General features: G+C 43.2%; 2 protein-coding genes across 5 annotated transcripts in view; one reads left to right on the top strand and one right to left on the bottom strand.

Moving 5' to 3' along the window:
• Positions 1 to 19,918, top strand: part of LOC137431226 (serine/threonine-protein kinase SIK3) — a 197,947-nt gene that overhangs the window by 150,358 nt on the left and 27,671 nt on the right. For 2 of the 3 annotated variants that reach the window (XR_013623822.1, XM_068122328.2), the window contains exons 15-18: positions 3,208 to 3,366; positions 8,184 to 8,334; positions 8,488 to 8,628; positions 17,186 to 17,274. Coding sequence is in view for 2 of the 3 variants with exons in the window: in XM_068122328.2 (XP_067978429.2) it covers positions 3,208 to 3,366; positions 8,184 to 8,334; positions 8,488 to 8,628; positions 17,186 to 17,274 (540 nt within the window). In the remaining variant the exon portion in view is untranslated. Of the gene's footprint in view, positions 1 to 3,207; positions 3,367 to 8,183; positions 8,335 to 8,487; positions 8,629 to 17,182; positions 17,275 to 19,918 lie in introns of all 3 variants that reach the window. The other variant, XM_068122321.2, reaches the window with a different exon arrangement.
• Positions 17,343 to 19,918, bottom strand: part of LOC144892621 (uncharacterized) — a 41,234-nt gene continuing 38,658 nt past the window's right edge. For both annotated transcript variants that reach the window (XM_078780031.1, XM_078780028.1), the window contains 2 exons: positions 19,266 to 19,880; positions 17,343 to 19,127 (listed from right to left, as the gene is read on the bottom strand). In XM_078780031.1, coding sequence (XP_078636157.1) covers positions 18,279 to 19,127; positions 19,266 to 19,880 — 1,464 coding nt within the window. In that variant the 3' untranslated portion in view covers positions 17,343 to 18,278. The remainder of the gene's footprint in view (positions 19,128 to 19,265; positions 19,881 to 19,918) is intronic.

Genomic DNA, 19,918 nt, shown 5'->3' with positions numbered 1-19,918 from the left:
GCATCATACAGCGGAAATGTAAAAAATGTACTTTTGTCGTTCGTACCCACTGTAAAATTCGATGAATTTCTCCGAAATTAACCCAAAATATTTTCGAAACAATCAGAGATATCCTCTCGAAAATGGGTAAGCTTGGCATATGGAAGGGATACTGCTTATTGACGACGTTTCGTGGTTGTCTGGAAAACAACGGATGAAGGGGGCGACACAAAAAATGCCTCCAGATGCATATGGGGACCGCATGATGACCAGGGATAGCATAGTGAATGTAGAGTAGGGAAGCTTGGTATTATGGTCGGCGGTATGAATCCGATGAATACATGATAATCCATTGATACAATAAGTATCAATCCATAGATAATAATAAGGCACACACCTGAAGTAAATTGCATAATAGTTTATTCACCGTCATGTCAATACGCAAAGATACAGGCTTCGATGTATGCGAAAATTCTGAATGTCCACAGGCTCAAGTAGCATTCTTTACCTCAAAACATTACAAAGTGAATGGAAAATGCCATAAACTTTGAACATAAACTTAGAACTTAGATATTACATGACAAATTTGGTCAGTGCACTTTCCCATCTCATTCGATCCATAGGCAAAACATTCCACCCCAACAGTTATTCATCAAGATATTCATCGTTGTCGATGTCCACACCTCCATCCCCTTGTAAGCGCTGTTGTGTGATAGTCTCAGTGGAGCTCATGCAATTCTTACAACAACATAAATCGGTGCAAGACAAACCTGACTTACGACAGGAGCATAGCACACCTTCGCAACGAGTTTTCAGACATTTGCAGCTTATTATTTCGAGAATACTCTCTGGAGCTGGGGGCTTCGTCATCCATTTGATGGAGAGTTCTTCGTTTAATAATGTCCATCCATGACCATCAGGGGATGGGGGATTCATCATTTGTTGCAGTGAGCGCCGAAAAACCGCAGCTTGATACGAGGCCCGCCTAGTGTGCTGAATTAAAGCATCCTTCGTTGGAGGCATGCTTTGTTCACATGGGGAGGACGAGGCAAGACAGAAGACTTTGTATCTCGCGTCATTGACTTCGGTGGATGTAGTCTGCCTATACAAATGACAGACGAATGTTTCTAGCCGGACAATCAACGATTCTGGCGGGATGAATTCTTGCCCAAGTTCAACGAAAGCATTGGTAAACTCCTCCGACGCTGTCATTATGGAAAATGCTTTACGTTTGCCCTTCCCGTAGAAGGCACTCATTGAGTCGCAGCCAGTGAAGGTATGAAGGCCGATCAAAGCAGCGGACACTTCAGGCCCTAAGGCCGATACTACATTCATCAAATTTATGATATGCGCCTTGTTCTTCACTCCGGTGGCAAAGTACATACATGTATTAAGAGAAATATCATGGCACACAGACAAGGCTATGACTGCCACATCAGTATCAGGACTATGATAGACTACGCAGCTGTGCGTAAAACCTGCATGTTTGCAATGAAGTAAGATACGTGTGTCTCCCTCTTCGTGGTCACATTTTAGTTCGTTTATCACCTGGACCGACAGAACTGCATCATGGACATCCAATCGATGACACTCATTTCCATGAGCTATGTAGATACTGATGTCGCCTCTGACTGCGCCGAAATCAGCACCCTGCCATTCAGTGACCAGAAACTCAACTAGGGCTTCCTTGTTTTTCCCATTTGTAAGGAACCTTTGCAAGGAACATAGGCTTTTGCATGCAGACCACTGAATTTAGAAAGCAAACGTAAAATGCAGACATATGTCTTCATGTGGAGTAACCGGCCATGTGGAGAGATCACCTTGTGCCTTTGGCCCTGTGGAGTCAACTTCACAAAACAGGAAATTGTTAAAGTCACTGAAGAGGGACAGCGAACATGGTAAATTTCAATTCATGTTCTGGTACAAAAAAATTATTTCACACTTTAGCAGTGGTTTCGAAACTTACCTCTCAGCTGTACTGCTTTGCACTTTCATCGGGGTTTTCCACAAATTTTTACAGTAATCTTTGCAACATACTTTGTGGTATTTCACTTCCAGGGCAACGCAGTCTTTCCCTCTGATGTGCAATAGGATGCCTTCGTCATTTTTGAGAGTAGCGGCTTCCAGCAATTTCCCTGAAAACATAGATCAAGTGAATATCACAGTTTGTATTTTCCCTGATCATTCATTTCGGTATTCCAGTCTTCTATCAATTTATTTTAGATTTTGTACTCACCTGCTGTTAACGTTTCAGCTTGCATCAAGCTATCCTTTGTTGTTTTATGAGAGACTCTCACGTACCGGTCTGCCTTCTTGCAAATAATGCACACTGCTGGGAGGACATGTTTGGGTGAATGCAGGTCAGAACGTGACCTCAATTTTTTCCGCGGACTAGGCCTGTGTACAGCAGACTGATGTTGCTGGCCTGTGTGTACTGAACCTGAACCTGAACACTGAAGCGATCCCTCACTCTCCAAACTCTGCTGCAGCTGCCTCTTCAGACATTTTTTGGAACTCAGTTCTATCAGTCTCTTGTTGATGAAGCGTTGATAACATGTAGGGTGAAATCCTGCCTCTGCAGGAATGTTGGTGAACTCGACGTTGACCAGATGCTGGTGTCTGTTGGCAAGATTGTGACACTCACCGTCCAATTGCAGCCACGTCTGCAGGCATTCACGATATTTACTCCATCTAAGAGGCGTAAACGGCGAAGTTATGTCATTCACGACGTGTTCAAAGTGCATGAAGCACTTTAAACGCGATTTTCCCGAGGCCATGACTAAACATTCAGCGCGACATGGGCGCCGCCATTTTGTATGTCATGTGACCCAAGCAAGTGTTCTGATAGGCCTAGATTCAAACTGGCAGGATCTGTTAGTTAAACTTTTTGTATGTGCTACAACTCGGCACGTACTCAGATTACCAGTGCTTATTTTTTAGTCTCTGACCTCAGAACGGGATTGAACAATACACGGTGTCAGCTTGAGGCCTAAAATGAGTAGTGGCACCAACGCCACTTTTATGCGACAAAGGATTAAAGCCTGAAACATCAGCTTCTCCTTTCTTCCCACAGCGATTAGCATACTTAGGTCAACGTTTTGTTGATTCCACCTTTTCTATATGAACTGTGTTGTTAAATCAGTGGTAATTATCTGACTGCATAAAGTTTTTGATCATGGTGATGGGTTTCTGTTGTAATTGAGACCCTGGCTTTTCACGTGTATTCAGGTACCTGGCTGGTCGTGGTGGGGTGAAGCGTCACACTCTAGCTGTCACGGACCCCACAGCTGAGATTCCTGCAAATATTCAGCGTCAGTTGGCTCAGCAGCCAATAAATCCTGGGCAAAGAGCAGGCGGTTTGGGACTGCATGCTCTTGAACAGACACGGTTAGTATTTATGTTTTTCATGTAATTGATTGATTAATTACTGTCTGTGAGGCTTGATTGTTTTTTGTCCTTTATTTGGTAACATGTACAGTGCATTCAGACAGTATTCAGACCCCTTCACTTTTTTCACATTTTGTTATGTTGCAGCCTTATGCTGCAATCGTTTAAATTCATTTTTTCCCTCATCAATCTACACTCAATACCCCCATAATGACAAAGAGAAAACAGGATTTTAGAAAGTTTGCAAATTTATTACAAATAAAAAACTGAAATATCACATTGACATAAGTATTCATACCCTTAACTCAGTACTTAGTTGAAGCACCTTTGGCAGCGATTACAGCCTCGAGTCTTCTTGGGTATGACGCGACAAGCTTTGCACACTTGGATTTGGGGATTTTCTGCCATTCTTCTCTGCAGATCCTCTCAAGCTCTGTCAGGTTGGATGGGGACCGTCGGTGGCCAACCATTTTCAGGTCTCTCCAGAGATGTTCGATTGGATGTCCGACTCCTCGCTGGCCTAGCCCCCCCAGCCCTGTCTGTGTTCTGTCCCCCAAATACTCCTACAGGTCGCACAAGATCTGCCAGCAACCCTCTTCTGGTGAAACTGCCAAAATCAAGACTCCCTGCTCACCTTCACTCTTTCATTCCTCTTTTCTCCCACCTCTGGAACAAACTCCCTCACTCTCTTCAATCCCACTCCTCCCTCCAGGTCTTTAAAACAGCTGTTCACCACCATCTCTTATCTTCCCCCATCCAAAACCTTGATCTTTTCTACCCCTGTTAATTCACCCCAGATCCACTTTTCTGAAATACCGACTTCTTTCCTGGAAGTCCTAGCTGTGTCCATGTGTTTTTTGGGGGGTTTTTTTTACTCCATGTGTTTTTTACCTCCCTTACCCCCTCCCCCACCCCCCTTCCCATGCCTTCTCCCCCCAAGCCCTCTCCCTCCCACAGATCTCCCGATGTTCCTGCTCTCAAATGTTGTACTTGTGTGCTTTCCCCTCTCCCCATCTGGTCTCCCGCTCCCTTTATTTTGTCTTATGTGTCCGTTTTTGTTTTTTTGTCATTAATGTTAGCTCTTACACGAGCCTCGATCTTGTATAAAAAAAATTTTAAAAATTCAATATATGCGAGAAAAGTTCGCTATTCTGTGATTTGTTCTGTACGGAATCAGTTGTTTAGTTGTCATGCATAGGGCGTTGTGGGAGCAGCGTGGTGTTGCTGTACTCGCCATCCTCACTCTCGTATTGGCCGTCCGATTGTGTGGATCTCTGGCTTACTCTCGCATTTTCTCACATTTAACCATGGCCTACAAGTGTCCTGCACCATCAAACCTTACTCCAGCTGTTCATAATATTGTTACGTGTGTGGGGGTAGGTAATGAAATACTTTAGGCGAGGTATAATTATGTAGAGTAGTGTGCTCCGAATGTCGCGAAGAAGAAACCTTCATGTATTTAAGTCAGGACTGGATGTCTTTGTAAGCGTTATGTGTCTCCATGCGAGGGGTGGAGCTATGCTAATTAGCTGGGGCATATGGCTAAATTCCCAGTGTGTAATCACCTCTGATTTTTCCCTTTGTTCTTATAAAGCACACTCGGCCAACCATGCGATCAGCACCTAATTAAAACAACGCGATCCCTGACGGTACACAGACACGACTACACCACCCAGCAGAATCTTCTCGAAGAGCGCCAAGTGTGGCCGTGAGGCCACGCCCCAGAGGACGATTGGTTGGGACGATTTGACGGCGCTCGGTGATTGGAGCGAGTGTGACGTCATCGTTGAACATTCGAGCACCAGGAGCAAAAAGGCTAAGCGACCACCATTTTGCTCTCTCTTTTTTTCTCTTGGTCCGGGCTCTGGATATGAGCAGTCGCATTCTCTCTCTCTGTTCCTTGCACAAAGGTGGTCGCATTCGCATTCACTCTCTCTGTTCCGGGCATTGGTGAAGACGGACGCACCCCTTTCTCTCTCTTGGTGTTGGCTCGTGACGCCTGCGCTTCGTGTCGTGCGCGCCTGGGAAGTTCGGGACAGTTGGAGCTCGGTGCAGCCGAACAAGAAGGACCCGACTTCGCGCCATTGCATGTTTTCCCACGCAGGGACGCAGGACCTGTGATGGCCCCAAACCGTCGTGGAGACCGGAGCTGAGTACCAGCCAACGCACCACACCACATTTATTTTTACATTTGTTTTCCCCTTGTGTTGTAATTGTGTCTGAGTGGAGGATCCTCATTTAGGAATTAGATTTTACTGCACATTCCTTTTGTTTCCTGGCATTTATTTTCATTAAACCCAATTACTTATTGCATTTCTTTGTTGTGCATGTCTTGTGCGTTTATTTGTCTGTGGGGATCGGATAACCCCCCGTGTCGTGTCTGTCCGTGAAAATAAGACCAGGGAACTCCGTTTCCCTCGTGTGCTTAAGAAATAACACTGCCATCGTTTTTGGTAAATGTCCCGGAGTTAAAGCTCGTTTTGGTCATCTGTCACCCTGAGGTCTTCACTACAGGGTAGACGCGACAATATGAAGAGGAAGTCGCTATGTCGCTATCTTCTTGAAGACATCACAATCTTTAGAGCAAATGCTAGAGATTTTAGGATGTTAGGACGTCACTGGTCAGTTGAGCAATAACCTTGGTGAGTCAACCTTCAGAAACATAAAGAAAAGTGCTGAGAAGATCAGAAGTTCAGCAGTGAGTGCATCTACACCTCTCTCTGCAAATATATCAGCAAGAGTGAGGAACACGAGGCTAGAGAAGATGGATTCGATGCTTGCAGTTTGGATTGACCATACTGTACATTTTACCATACTGTACATTTACATAATATCATTATGTTATTATTGTTTAAATAAACATATCATGAGAAAAGTCATTATTGTTTGAGAAGACGTGGAGTCAGGGGAAAGTCAAGTCCAGTTACGCATCCCTATGTTTTGTATTAAAAGTGCTAATAGCCACATGCGAATTCATTATATGCGAGCTTTTTCAGGAGCACATCCCTCACATCCCTCTCATATATGGAGGACTTTCTGTGTATGACTTGAATCACATGCTCGATACAACAGCTCAACATGTGTGTTGCCAGGAATGTTGTATTGAGGTGACAGCTGCCCTGGTTTGAGAATTCATAGATTGCACACACATTTAAGTAAAACCTTTACTTTTTTTGTACTTGCTTAGTTAAGATATGTTTAAGGCAATTTTTGGTAAAGTGTGTAATTTGTAAAGAAATATATTTTTTTTTGTATATTTCTAATGTTGTGGCACAAGTTCTGTTTCACTTGTCACTTGTATTTGGTTAAACAATTTTTACTCCAACCATTTATAATCCAGGTCGCAAATGGTCTTTGGGTCTGTGTGTGGTTACCACCTTTTGGAGCTTGGTCATCTGAGTGCACCCTGTGGGTGTTTATGACACCCGAGCATTGTGATAATGCATTGTCAGCTTATGGAATTAAATAAATAAATAAAAAGGTGAAACTCTGCACTTAATGCTAATATTGGTGTCCTGGAGTCAACAATAAGGGACACTCGGCTATTTACCTCTGCCACCAAAGGTGGATGGAGGTTATGTTTTCACCCCTGTCTGTCTGTTTGTTTGTCCGTTTGTGAACAAAATATCTCAAAAAGTTGTGGACGGATTCGGACGAAATTTGGCAGAGATGTAGTGTATGTGACGAGGATGAAATTATTAGATTTTGGTGAAGAGCCGGATCCGGATAGGGCCAAAAACGATACATAGCAGGATATCTCAAAAAGTTATGGACGGATTTGGACGAAACTTGGTGGACAGGTTGGGTGTCTGACAAGGAAAAATCGATTCAATTTTGGTGAAGATCCGGATGCAGATCCAGCTAGTAGTTTACAATGTGTTTTATACAATGTTTGCAATTAGTAATTACATTCATGAAAATAATAATAATGTGTGTAACCAAAATATAATTTCTCATCGTTTATAGAATATATTTTGACATTTCAATTTGCAATTCATAATCTATAAATTAATTGCTGGAAAAATAAAAGAAACCGAAAATTTCAATTCGTTGTATCAACCGTTGGCTTAGCGGTTAGGGTGCCGGCTTGGGATCCTAGGATCCTGGGTTCGAATCCCGTTCGATCGCTGAATTAACGCCAGGGGGGTTGATTCAGCCTGTCATCCTTCCGAGGTCGGCAAATTGAGTACCAGCTTGCTGGGATGAATGATCACGGTGTGTATCCCGATTTAGAATAGGTACACTGTATCCCTGCGCATCGTAAGAGGCGACCAAGGGTTGGCGTCAGGAAGGGCATCCGGCCATAAAAACATTGCCTCAAACAGGGAACCATGATTGTCATGGGGCCCGCAAGGCTAACCCCCGCTCTAGCGGGGAAAATGGCCTTAAAACGATCATTCATTCATTCATTCATATTCATTCATTCAACCACATCTTTCAAAGCCTGTTGCTTAAAACACATCCAGTGCCCTCCATAAGTATTGGAACAGTGAAGTCAAATTTGTTATTATTGCTATATACCCAAGAAATTTGGATTTGAGCTCAAAAGATGAATATGAGGCACAAATACGGAAGGGTCTGCTTTTATTTCTTGGTATTTCTATGCATTTTTGTTTGCACTTTTCATGTTCATTCCCACCTTTTTGGGTAAGCATAAGATTGGATGTCATGGGACTTCTTTTGAACATAAACTTTGGCTATCTGTCTTATTTTTATTTTTCCCTTGTCTGGCATAAAGGACACATTATCCTTTGAAATAGTCTTGTCCAATTCAGATGGTCTTATTATTTTTTTTCCTTTGCAATTTCCTCTTTTAGTTACAAAGAAACCAACACCCTGGCTCTTCCTTCTGAGCGCTTCTCTCCTGTTCGACGTCTGTCTGATGGTGGAGCAAGCTTACAGGCATTTAGACTGGAGCGAGGTGTAATGGGCCGTGAGCCCAATTGCTCAATTCGACAGTTGCAGCAGGTATGGGAAAAATGTTCAAAAACTTATGGCAGTTGGAAGAAACCAATGGCCAATGTGTGATATTTTATTATATTATTGGATGTTGTAAATTTATTTAATTAACTTTTTCCCAAAAAAAAAATAGCGACATATTGATTTATTCTTCAACCTAAGGAGCACCAGAGGCTGCAACAACGGTATGGCCTTCTGGGAGAGAGAGTGAGTGAGAGAGCTGGAGAACAATGCAGAGATCGAGGACGAGATAATTGTCGGCATCAGCAGCAGCAGCAGCATGTTTTTTTTCATCAACTTCAGGTAATATAAATCTGTTACTGAAAAGAGACGTGTCCGTCTGTATTTGTGTGTGCCTCGCAAAGAAGAAGCAGCACATCTTCGAGCTTTAATCGTTCTTGCTGTCATAGAATAATATAAATGGTACCTTGGAAAACTCAAAATCTAGGTGCTCTCAAATGTATTACTAGGTGCTCTCAAATCATTACTAGGTGCATTACTAGGTGCTATTACTAGGTGCTCTCAAATGTATTACTAGGTGCTCTCAAATGTATTACTAGGTGCTCTCAAAAATTATTACTAGATACTCTCCAAAATTATTACTAGATGCTCTCAAAAATTATTACTAGGTGCTCTCAAAAATTACTAGATGCTCTCAAAAATTATTACTAGGTGCTCTCAAAAATCATTACTTAGGTGCTCTCAAAAATTATTACTTAGGTGCTCTCAAAAATTATTACTTAGGTGCTCTCAAAAATTATTACTAGGTGCTCTCAAAAATTATTACTAGGTGCTCTCAAAAATTATTACTAGGTGCTCTCAAAAATTATTACTAGGTGCTCTCAAAAATTATTACTAGGTGCTCTCAAAAATTATTACTAGGTGCTCTCAAAAATTATTACTAGGTGCTCTCAAAAATTATTACTAGGTGCTCTCAAAAATTATTACTAGATGCTCTCAAAAATTATTACTAGATGCTCTCAAAAATTATTACTAGATGCTCTCAAAAATTATTACTAGGTGCTCTCAAAAATTATTACTAGATGCTCTCAAAAATTATTACTAGATGCTCTCAAAAATTATTACTCGATGCTCTCAAAAATTATTACTAGGTGTTCTCAAAAATTATTACTAGGTGCTCTCAAAAATGATTACTAGATGCTCTCAAAAATTATTACTAGATGCTCTCAAAAATTATTACTAGGTGCTCTCAAAAATTATTACTAGGTGCTCTCAAAAATTATTACTAGGTGCTCTCAAAAATTATTACTAGGTGCTCTCAAAAATTATTACTAGGTGCTCTCAAAAATTATTACGAGGTGCTCTCAAAAATTATTACTAGATGCTCTCAAAAATTATTACTAGGTGCTCTCAAAAATTATTACTAGGTGCTCTCAAATATTGTACTTGTGTGCTTCCCTCTCTCCCCATCTTGTCTCCCACTCCCTTTATCTTATGTTTTATGTGTCAGTTTGTCTTTTTGTGATTGATGTTAGTTAGCTCTTACGCGAGCCTCGATCTTGTATACAAAAAAAATAAAAACAATAATCGATTTACTTGGTTGGAAGGCAAAGGATCGATTTTTTTTTTGGTATACAGGATCGAGGCTCGTGAAAGAGCTAACATTTATCACACAAAAAAAAATCAAACAGACACACAAAACATATAATCAGGGTAGAGGTAGACAAGATGGGGAGAGAAGCGGAAGCACGCAAACACAACATTTGAGAGCAGGGACATCGGGAGATCTGTGGGAGGGCTTGGGGGGGAGGAGGTGTGGGAAGGGGGGGAGGGGTGGGAGAAGTATAAAACACAAGGACACTGCAAGGACTTCCGGGAAGGAAGTTGGTATTTCAAAAAAGTGAATCTGGGGTGAAATTAGCGGGGGTAGAAAAGATCAAGGTTTTGGATGGGGGATGGATGGATTTTGGATAAGAGATGGTGGTGAACAGCCGTTTTAAAGACCTGTAGGGTGGAGTGGGATTGAAGAGAGTGAGAGAGTTTGTTCCAGAGGCGGGAGAAAAGAGGAATGAAGGAGTGAAGGTGAGCAGAGTGTCTTGATTTTGGCAGTTTAACCATAAGAGGGTTGCTGACAGATCTTGTGCGGTATTAAAAGCGCTTTGTGCACTTGTGCGCTCAGCGCTTGTACGCTTGTGCCCTATTAAAAGAAGTGTGAATGTGAGCTTAATATAGCAATTCATACAGTAACATTTATTACTAACAGAGGTACCTGCACATTGTGCGGAAGGAGTTTAGAACTTAGAAAAAGAGAGTAAAAATAAGAATTTTGTAATGCTGGCTACCACTGGGAGGTGCTGTACAACACACATTTACACAGAGAGAATGGGGATCTTCTCCAACTGTGAATCCCCGACCCTATAGGTTTGAAAATGTTTTCTTGCATCTCCATTTATCAAGAGGATTCCAACAGTATGCAATATGATGGGGTTACTACTGGTGGGGTCGATTATATAGATGGACAGACAGACAGAATACAACTTTACATCAAAAGATTCAACACTAGCAGGAACCATTGAGAAGGACTCGGAAGGAGCACGCATAATTATATATAGTAATATTTCATGAAACAATGTAAAAATATGTAAAAGTGCATGGAAGGACCGCACAAACAATAATGATAGCAACAACAATAACAAATGCATGTGACAAAAAATCCTTTTTTTCACGTGTTTCATTTCATTTTACATCCTCATTGAGATTCATCGATAAACATGTAATATGTTTGTGAAGTACAATATGCTGTCTTTGAATAAACTTGTCGGTGTTTATTAAAATGTTTGGAGGGAAATGCTTCTCTCCCCACCTCCTCCCCTCACCCCCCCCCCGCCCCCCATTTTTTAGGATAGATAATTAAAGAAGTTGCAACTCTTGACCTTTGTTTTATTCTTCTCTCTTTGTGTACACTGCCTCAGTTAACTTCACTTATTCCTTTTCTTTGTTTTTTCTTTAATATATCTACTATATAAGAGAGCCGTTGGTGTGTGTGTGTGTGTGTGTGTGTGTGTGTGTGTGTGTGTGTGTGTGTGTGTGTGTGTGTGTGTGTGTGTGTGTGTGTGTGTGTGTGTGTGTGTGTGTGTGTGTGTGTCTTCTGTGTGTGTGTCGCCATTTTTCTCAGAGATGACTGAACGGATATTCGTCAAACTTTCAGAGGTTAATCAGTGAGTGCCTGGGAGTGTTTTAGGCCAAAAAATAAAAATGAAATAATTTGAAAAAAAAAAGTTAGTTTTTTTGGATTAAAAAAAATCGCTCTATTGTGCCTAAGCCTTTTTGATTAACGACAGTTATATACAAGTACACAATAGCATAAATAAATACAAAACAATCACCAGATATTTGAACACAATAAAACAATTATTATTGAAGCGGTCGAGGTTGGTGGTAGGGATTCTTCTTCTTCCTGAACGTCATCATACTTAACTCAGAAATGTGATGAACGGCACATTCGGCAGCATATATTCAACGAAAAGGTAAAATGATGATTTGACATTTGTGATGGATACTGATTTGGCTGGAATTGCTTTTCTATGATATTTGCCCTCATTTCAAATATGTTAATGTTGCTTTTTCGCTTGAGCAACGCCAGGTGCTCCAGCTTTAAACGCTTTTATACTTTACTCGGAGTATAAATACAAATACAACTTTGGCTGGGGGGTAACATAGGCTATGTGGCCGCGGCCTCATTCGGGGGTGTGGGGGACCGGGAGAGGGGCGTAAATTCTCCATGTACAAGTGTAGCGCCACCTGGTGATAGTGGCAGAGGGTATTTTACCAAAGAAATTTTTTCCTCCTTCCCTTCTCCTCCTCCCCCAAAACGGAAGGGCCTGTCGAAGCCACCCCACCCCTCAAAATATGTATATGCAGTATATCCTTCCCCCGACCTCCCCCTCCCCTCCCCCCTTCCACTCCACCCACTCCCTTCCTCACCACTCCCTCTCCTTCCCCCCACTGCCGCCCCCGATCTCCCGACAACACCGGGTACTCCTGCTAGTTTTATATACAGTGCATTCAGAAAGTATTCAGACCCCTTCATTTTTTTCACATTTTGTTATGTTGCAGCCTTATGCTGAAATCGTTTAAATTCATTTTTTCTCTCATCAATCTACACTCAATACCCAATAATGACAAAGAGAAAACAGGATTTTAGAAAGTTTTGCAAAATTATTAAAAAGAAAAATCTGAAATATCACATTGACATAAGTATTCAGACCCTTTGCTATGACACTTGAAATTTAGCTCAGGTGCCTCCCATTTCTCTTGATAATCTTTGAGATGTTTCTACACCTTGATTGGAGTCCACCTGTGGTAAATTCAATTGAATGGACATGATTTGGAAAGGCACACACCTGTCTTGATAAGATCTCACAGCTGACGATGCATATCAGAGCAAAAACCAAGCCAAAAGGTCGAAGGAACTGCCTGCAGAGCTCAGAGACAGGATTGTGTCGAGGCACAGATCTGGGGAAGCCTACAAAAAGATTTCTGCTGCATTGAAGGTTCCCAGGAGCACAGTGGCTTCCATAATTCTTAAATGGAAGAAGTTTGGAACAACCAGGACTCTTCCGAGAGCTGGCCGCCCGGCCAAACTGAGCACTCGGGAGAGAAGGGCCTTGGTAAGAGAGGTGACCAAGAACCCGATGGTCACGCTGGCTGAGCTCCAGAGATCCTGTGTGAAGATGGGAGAAACTTCCAGAAGGACAACCATCACTGCAACACTCCACCGATCTGGGCTTTATGGCAGAGTGGCCAGACAGAAGAACCCTGGTTAGAATAGGTACGCCATATCCCTGCGTGTCGTAAGAGGCAACTAAGACGGTTGGCGTCAGGAAGGGCATCCGGCCATTAAAAACATTGCCTCAAAAAGAGAACCATGACAATTACAACGACATATGGGCAGGGTACAGCCCGAAGTGGAGATCAGTTTCTGAGGTTTGGGACATGGAATGCAGGGAGAATGACAGGGAGATGGAAGTATTCAGTGGTGGAAGTATTGATCAGAAGAAGAGTGGACCTATGTTGTGTGCAAGAGACAAGATGGAAGGGAAGTGGTGTGAGAATGGTGAAGGGTAGGCAGGGACAGAAATACAAGTTTGTGTGGCAAGGGTGCCCGGAGGACGTGAATGGTGTTGGTGTCCTGTTTTCTGAGGAGTTTGTAGACAGTGTGGTGAGTGTGCCTAGAGTGAGTGATAGGTTGATGATGGTGAAAATGATGATTGGAAAGCTCTTGGTGAACGTCATCTCGGGATATGCTCCGCAGGTTGGTCGGAGCGATGAAGAGAAGGACAAGTTCTGGTGTGTGATAGAGAAGCTGATGGAAAACGTGAAAGATGAGGAAGTTGTTGTGGTAGGAGGAGACCTAAATGGACATGTGGGAAGGAGCATGGACAGTTTTGAGGGAGTTCACGGGGGTTACGGATATGGTGTGAGAAATGGAGAAGGTGAAAGGATTTTGGAGTTTGCTGATGGAGCTGATTTGTTGATTTGTAATACTCAGTTCCAGAAAGGGGATAATAAGCTTGTTACATACACGTCAGGTGGGTCGACGACAACCGTTGACTACCTGATGGTGCGTAGGCAAGATAGGCGGCACCTCCGGGACACAAAGGTGATCCTGGGGGAGGAGGCTGTTTCACAGCACCACTTGGTTGTCTGTGACATAAGGGTGAAAGGTGCGAGGAGAGCTCGGCGGGTGAAATACCAACCGAGAATGAAGGTGTGGAGGTTGAAAGAGGTGACAGTAAGGGAGGCATTAAAAGAGAGGCTGAGTAGGGTAGAGGATGATGTGGTTGAGCTTGAACGTGGTTGGGTGTCAATGAAAGATAGTCTGTTGGGAGCCGTTGGTGAGGTATGTGGATGGGAAAAAGGACCACCGAGGCACTCGGAAACATGGTGGTGGGATGATGAAGTTGGAAAGAGGATTGACGAGAAGAGGAAGAAGTTCAAGGAGTGGCAGAATGTGAAGGGTACAGGAGCAGAAAAAGCAGAGCATGAAAGTTATAAGGCAGCCAAGAAGGCTGCAAAGAAAGAGGTAGCAAAGGCGCAGGAGGCATGTAGGAAAATGTTCGGAGAACGCTTGGATTCGGAAGAGGGCCAGAGAGCGGTATTCAGGATTGCAAAGCAGATAGCGAAAGAGAGGTGTGATGTGATTGATGGGGGTGAGTTGCTTGAAGGATGAAGTGGGACAAATCGTTGTGGACCCAGATGGAATTAAAGGAAGATGGAAAAGATATATGGAAATGCTGTTGAATACAGAGAATGAATGGGATGGCAACATAGAGAGTAACCCAGTTTTAGGACTGGCAGAGAAGATAACTGAGAAGGAAGTTGAGGAAGCGATAAATGCAATGAAGAGTAGAAAAGCGGAGGGCTGACCGGAGTTGTGGCAGATATGTTGAAGGCAGCAGGAGGTTGGGGTGTGAAGATAATGACAGAGATCTGTAATCTGGTGGTGAAAGAAGGCCGCATTCCAGTGGATTGGGAACTGAGTACCCTCGTCCCTCTATACAAGGGGAAAGGTGACCCTCTGGAGTGTGGCTCCTACTGAGCGATAAAGTTATTGGAGCATGGAATGAAGGTATTGGAAAGGGTGTTGGAGAGGAGGATAAGGAAGAAGGTGAAGATCGACGAAATGCAGTTTGGATTTATGCCAGGAAGAGGAACGACAGACGTGCTCTTTATTGTGAGGCAGTTGCAGGAGAAGTACATGGAGAAGAGGAAGAAGTTGTTTCTTGGGTTTGTTGATCTGGAGAAAGCATTCGATAGGGTTCCACGCAAAGTATTGACATGGGCATTGAGGAAGTTAGGAGTGGAGGAATGGTTGATCAGAGTAGTGATGGCAATGTACAAAAGAGGCGCACAGCTGTAAGGACGAAGGACGGGAACAGTGGTGAGTTTGAGGTGAAGGTGGGAGTGCATCAGGGGTCGGTATTAAGTCCACTACTATTTGTAGCTGTGATGGAGGTGCTGGCTCAGAACTTAAAGGAGGGCTTACTGTGGGAGTTGTTGTATGCAGATGATCTGGTGTTGATTGCAGAAAGTATGGATGGACTGAAGGAAAAGATGAACAAGTGGAAGGAATGTATGGAGACAAAAGGTCTGAAGGTGAATATAGGAAAGACGAAGGTGATGGCAAGTGGTAAAGCATGTGGTGATGTGGAAAGAACTGGGAAGTGGCCATGTGCTCTGTGCAGGAAGGGTGTCGGATTGAACTTCATTCAATGTACAATGTGCGCTGAGTGGGTTCATCAAAAATGTTGTGGTCTGAGAGGGTCATTAACCAGTGTGGCAGCTACATTCAAATTTTGGGTGTGCACAGAGGGAGCTGCAGATGGAGGAAATGTTGAGTTGGATCTTGGAGACGGCGTGAAGCTGGAAGGTGTGAAAACATTTTGCTACCTCGGAGACATGCTGAATGGCGACGGTGGATCAGACTCTGCAACAGTTGCCAGAGTGAGATGTGCATGGAAGAAGTTTCGGGAACTGAGTGGCGTGCTGATGAGGAGGGGAGTGTCGTTGAAGCTGAAGGGAAAGGTGTATGCTGCATGTGTGAGAAGTGTTATGATTTATGGGAGTGAGACATGGGTAATGAACGTCGAGCAGCAACGAAGGCTGGAAAGGGTGGAAATGCGAATGGTTCGGTGGATGTGCGGAGTATCGTTGAGAGAGAGGAAGACAAATGATGAATTGCGAAAGATGATGGGAATAGAACCTGTGATTGATGCTGTGAAGAGGAACAGGTTGAGATGGTTTGGTCATGTGTTGAGGAAGGATGAAAGTGACTGGTTGAGAAGAGTGATGGAAATGAATGTAGAAGGAAGTAGAGGACGGGGAAGACTGAGAAAGACTTTGCTAAAGATGGTGGAAGAAGAAATGCGGGCAAGGGGGTTAACAAGGAGAGATGCAGAAAATAGGGCAAAATGGAGAAGATTGTCATGGGGACCGCAAGGCTAACCCCCACTCTCGCAGGGAAAATGGCGTTAAAATGCATGTTGTTGTTGTTGTGATGAAACCAAGATTGAAATGTTTGGCTTCCGTCTGGCCACTCTGCCATAAAGCCCAGATCGGTGGAGTGTTGCAGTGATGGTAGTCCTTCTGAAAGTTTCTCCCATCTCCACACAGGATCTCTGGAGCTCAGCCAGAGTGACCATCGGGTTCTTGGTCACCTCTCTTACCAAGGCCATTCTCTCCCGATTGCTCAGTTTGGCCGGGCGGCCAGCTCTAGGAAGAGTTCTGGTTGTTCCAAACTTCTTCCATTAAAGGATTATGGAGGCCACTGTGCTCTTGGGAACCTTCAATGCAGCAGGAATTTTTTTGTAGGCTTCCCCAGATCTGTGCCTCGCCACAATCCTGTCTCTGAGCTCTGCAGGCATTTCCTTCGGCCTCATGGCTTGGTTTTTGCTCTGATGTGCATTGTCAGCTGTGAGACCTTATGTAGACAGGTGTGTGCCTTTCCAAATCATGTCCAATCAATTTAATTTACCACAGGGGACTCCAATCAAGGTGTAGAAACATCTCAAAGATGATCAAGTGAAATGGGAGGCACCTGAGCTAAATTTCAAGTGTCATAGCAAAGGGTCTGAATACTTATGTCAATGTGATATTTCAGTTTTTTCTTTTTAATAAATTTGCAAAACTTTCTAAAATCCTGTTTTCTCTTTGTCATTATGGGGTATTGAGTGTAGATTGATGAGGGAAAAAATGAATTTAAACGATTCCAGCATAAGGCTGCAACATAAAATGTGAAAAAAGTGAAGGGGTCTGAATACTTTCTGAATGCACTTTATTTTTTAGCCTAATTGTAAATCTCAGTCGTTTCTCACTCGTTAAAACTTTATCTCAGCAGGAATCACAGTCACCCCCACCTACTGGCCCTTCACCGAACTTTGCTTTTTCTGGGGTTGGTCTTGACATCCTACCTTCAGCCTTACAAAGGTACTGTCTTTGAAAATTGTGAACAATCATGGATCTGATATAATTTATTAATAATTTACACCAGAGTTGAGAAAAGGGTGCAATTTATTTCAACAGATTTGATGTAAATTATTGCAACAATTTATGCCAAACTGAATGCAAAGGTATATGGTACTGTCTCGTTAAGAAAAAAAGAAAAAAAGTTTTCAGACATTTTTCTTTAAAAGAAAACTGAAATGTTTTGTTGCTATTTTGTCATCGCACATCATCTCAAATACTTTTACACAAATCTACAATCTAGAGTATCAGTTGAAAAATAAATTGTCTACATTTTTTTAAATAAATAAACTTTTACAGCAGGAGCATTGATTGAAATATGGGAAAAGGAGATTATGTGGGGTCAGGGTAAAAAGGGTGAAGGGTGGCTACACAAAGATTTCTTTTTCAAAGATCAAAGCTCAAGGAAGAGACAACGACAGAGGAAGGATCTCAAGTTTATGTATCTCAAGGAAGAGATACATACTAGTCTAGTAGGAAGACTAGGTCCCCCTGCACCCCCCGGAGATATACTTCTAATCAGTGTTTCTAGATTGGAAAAAATGTGTAGAAAATGACTAGCTATGGCCCCAAGCTGAAAAAATGTCCCACATACCATTTTTATGCAAATTACTGCTGCCATTATCAAAAAAACGATTTTTGACATATCTCAGCCAATATTGCAGATAATTGAAAAATGAAGGTGTCTAGACCCATGTTTTGAAGGGCATAGATCATGATAGAACTATTCATAACATGATTACATGTGTCTATGGTATACTAGTATGCTAATTAGTGCTTTATTTACAAAATAATCACAGTTTTACGAAATAATAGACTCATATTAAGGTCCGTCTACACAGACGTTAACACAAAGTTTTATTTTTCTAAATATTACAACTGTCAAAATAGTCCTAGCACTCAATGTGACCACTCTTCTCTTGCTTGTTTTAGATAAACATCATTAGCATTAGTGATTCTACACTGAGTCAGTCATCATCATTTTCATCGAAATCGTCAGAGTCAAACTCTTCTTCTCCTTCCTCTTCCTCCTCCTCTTCGTGCTCTCCTGTGTTCAGAAGATCCACCAGTGAGGTTGGTAGGATGGGACCACTGGACCACATTGGTTTCAACAGTCCTTCATCAGTCCTTATCCATCCTTGCTCCTCATAAGGTTTTGGCTTTTCGATGATAGGTTGATCGGCTCTTTTGTACAATGCTACGCGGTGGTTCACACGCTGGATGTGCGGCTTCAGGGCAGACTGGCATGGAGGAAGGCGAGCCAGATCAACCTTGGACTTGGATGTGAGGGTCTTGTCCTCTCCCACCATTTTTCGTAGCAGCTTGGCACGGACAATGTCCACTGATGACTCGCGACTCTGGCCGTACATCACACAGGTGAATTTTTCTAACTGCCTCTCCACCTCAGGGTTGGCATCCCAGTTGTCACCCAGTTCACCGAATGCCCTGTGAAACCTGGGATTCTTCTCCAGCTTTTTCAAGGGCCCGACTTTTCCCTTCCCTTTGAAGGCACTGGTGCAGTCTTCTCCGCTGAACACATAGTACCCCAGGAGAGTGGCACAGTAGTCCTCTCCCAGGGATTCTGCCAGCTCAGAGACGTTGACAAGTTGGCGATGCTTCCCTGACCCTGTATCCAGGTACACCGTCAGCTTGATGTTGTGGGCATGGTGGAGCAGGATCAGGAGGATGTCTGTGTCCGGTGTTCTGACTACAGCGTTCTTGTATCCGATGGTAGCAGCATGATGGAGGTACAGAACCACCCTGGTATCAGTCTCTTCCTGGTTGCTGTAGATCGTGGGGAGTTCACGTACCTCGACCTGAAACACAAAAAGGCACCGCATTTCAATCACCAGTCACTGCCAGTTTCAGATCTAGACAAACATCACAGGTAATCACCTTTTTTTCAGGAAAAATTACAAATTGAATCGCCATTCACGAAGGGCTTTCAATTTTACCTTGCCATTCGTTGAGGCAAGTTGGTGGGCCTTCCCCTCCACGATCAGCACAGCCATCTCTGTTCTCTCCAGCCTGGTAGCTGCCTCTTGTCCACTCCACACTTTCAGAAGAAGCTGGCACATCTGCTTTTTGTTGTCGTCATTTGCAAGGAACATTTTGAAGTCATATGGCTTCCTGGTTGCTGGTCCAGCCAGAATGATCTTCTCTGAGCTGCCCCGCCTCAGCCTTTCCTGCGCTTTGATTGACTCAGGATGGTAACTGTCAGTTGAGAACAGAAAGTGCTGCTTGGCCACCATCTGATCAAGCACCTGCAAGCATATCTCACCACATGTTGGGGGAAGGTTGGCAAGGGTATGCAGCAGCGCCATTCCATCCTGGATGAACAGGGCATCCTTGGGGTATTGCAGATCTTGTGGTGTGGTGTCCTCTAAAAGGTAGTGCAGAATGGAGGCTTTGTTGGTTTTGCAGAAGAACCCATCTGGTGTCCCAAGGCTAGGAGGCACTGGCATCAGGCAGTACTTCATGAGTTCTCCCAGGTCTAATGGCTCATCTTGACTCTGAGACTTGACCATCTGACCACTTGACTTGACCATTTGCTCCTGATACTGGATGACCTGGAATGATAAATGGTGATTGGTTGATATGTACTACA

The sequence above is a fragment of the Myxine glutinosa genome, chromosome 1 (genome assembly GCF_964187855.1).
Source record: "Myxine glutinosa chromosome 1, kmMyxGlut1.1, whole genome shotgun sequence".
Classification (NCBI taxonomy): domain Eukaryota; kingdom Metazoa; phylum Chordata; class Myxini; order Myxiniformes; family Myxinidae; genus Myxine; species Myxine glutinosa.
Note: the sequence above shows the minus strand (reverse complement) of the source record. Positions and strands in the feature narration are given on the sequence as shown.